This window comes from Wolffia australiana, chromosome 4 (assembly GCF_029677425.1).
Source record: "Wolffia australiana isolate 7733 chromosome 4, ASM2967742v1".
Classification (NCBI taxonomy): Eukaryota; Viridiplantae; Streptophyta; class Magnoliopsida; order Alismatales; family Araceae; genus Wolffia; species Wolffia australiana.
In genome coordinates, this window is record NC_135838.1 from 359145 (window position 1) to 365863 (window position 6719).

The 6719-nt window shown below is 42.6% G+C and overlaps 1 protein-coding gene across 3 annotated transcripts; it reads right to left on the reverse strand.

Annotated features, from left to right (window-relative positions):
- Positions 1-359: 359 nt before the first annotated feature.
- Positions 360-3662, reverse strand: RHF2A (RING-H2 group F2A). 3 transcript variants are annotated; one of them, XM_078574695.1, is made up of 8 exons: positions 3455-3662; positions 3322-3370; positions 2697-2842; positions 2567-2613; positions 1896-1958; positions 1674-1785; positions 896-1260; positions 360-829 (listed from the first exon to the last, which is right to left on the reverse strand). In XM_078574695.1, exons 3-8 carry the CDS (start codon positions 2823-2825, stop codon positions 580-582), a joined length of 966 nt encoding a protein of 321 aa, XP_078430821.1. In that variant the 5' UTR covers positions 2826-2842; positions 3322-3370; positions 3455-3662; the 3' UTR covers positions 360-579. The 3 variants fall into 3 exon arrangements, with proteins under 3 accessions (XP_078430821.1, XP_078430819.1, XP_078430820.1); XM_078574693.1 differs by lacking the exon at positions 3322-3370; XM_078574694.1 differs by having other exon boundaries at positions 3322-3460.
- Positions 3663-6719: the final 3057 nt, after the last annotated feature.

Genomic DNA, 6719 nt, shown 5'->3' on the forward strand with positions numbered 1-6719 from the left:
TATGTTTTATAACTTTCTTGCGGGCCATATATCCGTATCTAAATCCTGGCCATTGGATGTGCATGATTAATGGTAGTGGAGAGATGAGAGACTGAGATAGTCTACACGTTGAGTATTAGCTTCCTAGGACCAAAAAATATCTTCCAAAGAATCTTTTAACCTCGGCTGCTTCAGCCCATTGTCTTCACCTCTAGCTCCCAGCCCTTCTTTCTTAGTTACCCAGAAGCTTCGAAGGACAACTCAATTAACCATCCAAAAACACCCCAAGTACTGCACAAATAAAAACCTATTATTTTCACTTAATTAATCTAGCTTGCAGTTATTTCAATTCAAATTGCTTCTCACTTTGTTTTTAGGACTTGGAGCAAAAACCAGAGATCAATTCAAAGCTGCTAATTATTGAGTCATGCGCTCAAACCTCCCTCTATTTCTCTCTACCTCTCTCATCAGACAATTTACGACGTCATAGAAGTTCTCCACAAAGATGGCCGAAATATCTACATCACAGCCATACCCACAGCTAAAGAGAGAGTGAGAAAGAAATAGAGAGAGAGAGAGCCTTGCATTCAAGTTTCTTGACTATCCTGCCCGTGCTTCGTCTGTTGCAGAGGTCAAAGCAGGACTGGGGGTGTCGACCGAGGAAGACGAGGCGGGGGGCCGTTGCGGTGCCTCACGTAGGTCGAGACGGTCGATCATGCGTGAGACGGTGGAAATGCCATTGTTGATCTCTCTCCTCACATCTGAGCCCAGCTGGTCCGCCACTGTTGACCCCCGCGAGAAGAGTCTCTCCTTCCAACCACGCGTGCTCCTGCTTATCGTCTCCCTGTACCTGAAGCATATCACAACTGTCAAATTTGAACTGCTCGACGATCCAGCACGAGTAAATCTGGCTCACCTCATGGAAGCCGCGTTGAATTTTGACTTGAGGGACTCGGTCAATGACTGATGTTCTGACGGCCCGGCCTCGTCCCGCTCTGGGCCTGGCGGCTGCATCAGCTGGTGTGGTGGCGGTGGCTGCGGCAGCGGTGGTGGTGGTGGCGGTGCTGCTGAATGCTCCTCGGTGGTGGCCGAGGCGGCGGTGTGCTCGTGGGGGTCGCTGGGAAAGAGGAGGAAGTGGGTAGGGAGGAGGCTGGCGCCACTGTGGCGGCGGCGGCCCTCCCGGCGGAGTGCCACATGGCGTGTCCTGCCCATGGCGGCAGCTGCTGCGAGGTGCTGCATGATTCGCTCCTCCAGCTCTGCCTCACTTGCCCCCACCGGCAGCTGCTCAACCCAGTCAAAGGGTTGCTAGTCATGATGTCGATCTTGATAAATGATGATGACAGCTGAGCTGTTGTCGATGATGATGATGGTGGTAGTGATGACAATAACAAGGGTGATGATGATGCTGGTGATGGCAATCGTTTCTAATAACAAGAAGAGGATGAAGTTGAAGGGTGTGATAATGATGATGAGGGATGGTTACGGTGACAATCATTATGATAATGTTGGATGATGTTGGGAAGAGATGATGAACTATGTGATGCAGTAGGATGGGGGGTGGTGAAGGATGATCACGATACAAATAAAAAATGCTGGATGATGATGATGGTGCGGATAGTGATGAGAATGATGACGATGGACGGTGGTGATGATGATTATGTCGGTGGCCAATATGGGTGAGGCGAATGGCTTACATGCTGTAGTTCAAAGTCTCCAACGATGGGATGATGGAACAAGGCTGTCGCAGTCCGGGGCCTGTTGACCCTGAGGCTTCTTTCTCGCTCCACCACTTCAAGGAGCTCTTGGCTGAAGCAAGAGAGCAACATAGAGAGAGAATATAAAATGAAGAAGAAGAAGAAGATATCAAATTTCACTCTGGTTGCACTCTATAGAGAGAGAGAGAGAGAGAGATTGACCTCGCTGGATCCTTTAAGACGATAGGTTGCCAGCACATCGGGCACTGTGAGCTCCTCTGGCACCTGCTCATATATAAAAGAATATACATGAACCATCGTATCTTCATTAGCATAGAAACATGTCTGTCGACTAAAGAAACTAATTGATATTAATGCACGATGTGCAAAAATAAAAAATTAGAAAAAACTAGCTCAAGAAGATTTGCATCTTTCCCAACAGTGATCTCAGTCTCTAGAAGAAGCTGTAAACATCAAACGATTCAATCTTGGAGAAAATTTGGAGAAAAACGGAATATAAATCAGCCTCCAGTACCAAAAACAGATAACTTTAAAAACCACGAATCATGTCTAAGAAGAGCATCAATGGACCATGGGAATGATTATAGATTTCTGATTCAGATAAAAAAATGTTATATTTTTTATATTAATTAATGACGCGAAATGATCCGGGGGTAAGTCATGGTTCGATTTGCCATCTTCAAATAAACCACCAAATTTTCCCGTTAAAATTAAAATAGAATGGAAGGTATTAATGGAAAAAAAATAAAGCGGAGACATGTATGTATGTAATATGCAATTCGTGATGACAGCATGGGACAGAATGACATTTAAATGAACCATCAATGAAATTCAATCAGAAATCGACAAATGAATATGAATGTCATCACAACCATTCCAATATGCACTGGAGATGAAACTCGTGTTTGCATCCAGTCACCTGCAGCAAGTTAAACAAGAAGGGAATCAGCTTCATCGGGCAAACTTAATTTAAAAGCTGAAAAAATATAGCAAGAGAATCACCGTTGAAGGATCGCTGTCGCAGAAATTCTCAAGGCAAATGCTGCAAGAGTCATCACAGGCATCTTGGATGCCTCCTTCAACAAATGCGGCAGCCGATGAGAGCTTCTCCATAATCTCCGTCTTGTCCATAGATCAAACAGTAAAACCTAAAAATGAATTTGATCAGGTACCAAAAATTTGTCTTCTTAACGCCGAAGAACTCTAAAAACTTATCACAAAAGACGCAAAAACTTGGCCCCAGTCGATGAAACTCAGACGAAAACGACTAGGCCTCCAGTTTCAATATCGGATTATTCTGAAAGTATTAATAATGGTCTACGTATAGTAAACTTCGAGCCGAAAATCCATCGCTACGTAGAACAATCAATAATTTCTATAAACACCCTTCAGATCGTTCACCGACAACCAAAAAACCCAAAAAAGAAACTCCAAAACAGCAACGATCTGAACGAATCGATCCTTATCGAAAGAAAACTAATAATCACATCTTGATAAATAAAAAATCGCCATCGACGCAAAGAATCGGACATGAAAAACGCGGTCCGTCGTCCCAAGGTGACCACGCCCAAACCCAGATCGGATAATCGCGGAACCGATCGAAAGGAATTAAATTAGGGGGCAAGACCTTGCGTACAGGGCGCTACTCCGCCTCTTTTCCAGAATACCCACCAAACCTTTGCCCCCGGAAAACAACATACGATTCTTAAAACAAACCCATCATCGAGAAATGAGATCAAATTCGGAATTTTTTCGCTCACCTTCAATTCAAGATCGAACCCGAGCCCTCGGTTTTCCCTGCACCACCGATGTAATCAATCAACTGTGGCCCCGCCACCGTGGTCGGCGGACACCGCGACTTCGACAGCGATGCCCCGACGAGCAACACGACGCGCTTCTCTCTCTCTCTCTCTCCTCTCTCTCTCTATCTCTCCTCTCTCTCTCTCTCTCTATCTCTTCACTCTCTTGTTCGAGATGGTAATCCAGGGAAGTAGAATATTCCCATATATATCTTTCTTACCCATATTTTATTTAAGACCCTATCAAACCATTACATTATAATTCTACCCTATAAATTTATATTATATATTATATCTTTAATGATTTCAATAGCAAATATTATAGTAACGGCCCTACTTTATTTAAAAATTGTTTTTTAACCTTATACTTGTGTATTTTACATCCAAGGGTTGTTCGGAAGCTGGTTAAACCTCTGAATTGTCAGCTACGTGAGTAGTTTAATTTGTTTACGAGACAATACTTGAGAAAAGTATCTATAATAGTCATAAAGTACGTTTTGACCCTAAAGTTGTGTATTTTACGGCCCAATGTCTTCGGGGGCTGGTTAGACCTCCGTAGGTAAGCTTAACCGCCTCAATCAAAGTCGGATCGGGAGCCCATCGTGCGACACGTGGCAGTCTGATGAGCCGCCCGAGGCCGTCTCAACCGCCGTCTCCCTTGACCTAGTTACCCTACCCGTGGCATTTTTAAAATCGAAAATTACATGATTTTCAAAGTTTCACAGATGTCATTTTCAGAAGTATAATTTCAAAAGTCGACAATTGAATATTTTTCAAAGCTTTATTCCGAAACTGCATAATTTCGAAAAGAAAAAATACAAATCGAAAATATTCAATTTTTAAGGATTTATTCTGAAAGACATGATTAACAAAAATAAAAAAGTATATAATTTTCAAAGTTTCTAAGATTTCGATTTGGACAGAATGATTTTCAAAAGTCCAAAATTATACAATTTTCAAAGTTTCACAGATAATATTTTGACAGACAGTTTTTAAAAATAAAACATTACATAATTTTAATTTTTTACATAATTTTTAGGGCAAACATAATTATCAAACATTAAAATTATACTATTTTCAAAGTTTTACAGATTATTTTGACAGAGAATTTCAAAACTAAAATTTTCATAGTTTTCAAAGTTTCATTGATATTATTTCAATGTACATAATTTTAAAATAAAATTTTCAAAGTTTCATAAATATTATTTAAACAGAACTTACTTTCAAAAATAAAAGTTACATTAATTTCAAAGTTTAAGATGTATTGTTTCGACAAACATAAATTTTAAAAAAAAAATACATAAATTTCAAAGAGTTATAGATATTTTCTATTTATCCAAATAATATCACCACTTTAGTATCATTTATCTTATCATATATGGAGAGAAAGAGGGAGAATGTCATTTCTAAAAACTCATTAATATATACAGAAATAGGTCCATTCAATGAGAATCTAGACAGTCTATCCACGCCTCCAAATTCCTTTGTATAGGATGTTTTAATCTATAATACTCTGAAACCTTCTTTGTTGTGTCAACACGTTAAAGAAGGAAACTACGTATTGTGAAATATCATGTTAACAGAAAATATGATTTCTAGTCTTGAGAAAAACCGAACATAGCCATCGTATCGGTTCATACCATAAATATTTACTAACTAGTGAACTTTGACTAAAATTAGAGTTGGACTTTAGTGTAACATTTTTCCAAGTTGATCTCCTCAGATGATTGATCTAATGAGTATCTTCAAAGTCAACTTAACAAAAGAAGTTGAAAAATCTTAACAATTGTCAAGGTGAAAAATAAACCAGCATGATAAATGAATCCCAAGTCAATTATGACCGCATTCTTTTGAGTCCAATGAATATAGAATTGTGACAAATAAATATGAAATGAAATTTAAAAATTGAAGACTAATTCAAATCATCATATTTTGATGATAAACAAGATAGATAAAGGTGATAAATTGAATGAAGGTTAGACAGTAAATTTTTACAGTAGACCACACACAGAGTCACCATCTGTAGAGACTCAATGTCAAGTGCGAATGTGTTTGGTTTATTTTTTACTCCATAATATCTCTTACGTGATAGAGACTAGGCTATCCAAGCTTGAATTCCAACATGCAGATGTGAGTTTCATGAAATTCGCAGTCATTACCTCTTCTTATAAATATTCACTATGTTTGATGGCGCAGCGCCAGCAGCAGCACCAGAAATGTCTTTGGAGACGTCATCATCGTCCCCGGCAGCTCCGGCAGCAACCCCGGACACGTCTTCGGAGGCGTCACCGTCGCCCCCGACATCGCCAGCCATACGTGTTCAGCCTGTTCGACAAGCCAAGGCGACGGTACGCACGCCCGGATTCAAGTATTCCGGGTAACGAACCCTTTATCTTCGTCTTTACGTCTTCGTTTACCCGCTGTTTTCAGTCTCGTATTTCGTCGTTCGTGTTTTCTTACGCACTGTGATCACATGTACGGAGGGAGGTTCGACCCTATAAGGATCTCCCTTGCTGTTTACTCCTTTGGTCCTAGGCCATAGGATGTCCTTCTATTGTGTCTTTGAGTTATTTTTGGTCTAAGCAGGTCACCCCACTTCCCCCCAATATAAGGGAAGAGGGTTGCCCTAAACAGAGGCATCGATGAATTTTGAGTGAAGTTGTTGTTTTCAAAGTTGGTTTCTTCACGATGAGTTAGGGTTACGACCAGGAAGAGGAAGGGGAAGAAGGAGGAGAGGAAGGAGCAGAGGAAGAAGTGAGAAGAAAAGAACTAGGTTGGAGAAGAAGAAAGGGAGTGGAAGCCACTCTTACCCGGAGGCGCCTGCAGCCGCCGCCCGCGCCCGACGAGCTTGGGGCCACCAACACCAACGTGAGCCTGCCAGGTACTCGGACCGCCAGCCCGACCGGTTGCACCACGGGTCGCCATCGCTGAGGCGACCGTTGCTCCTGCCAAGATACCCAACCTCGCACCCCTTCCAAGCCGGAGACGACCCCCTCCCACACCTACTGGGGCTCTGCCGGAACACCGACGTCTCGGCCGTTCCCCCTCTGCTCGGAGCACCTGCTGTGCCCGCCCCCGGACGCGTTACTCCCTGCCGCCACGCACCGTGCGGAACCGCACGATGAGACTACCGATCACGGAACGTGACACGGCCTGCACCCAGCCACGCAGCTGATCCGCCCAAGGCCTGCGGCACGCGCCCGGGCATCCGCTCCCACACCGACAC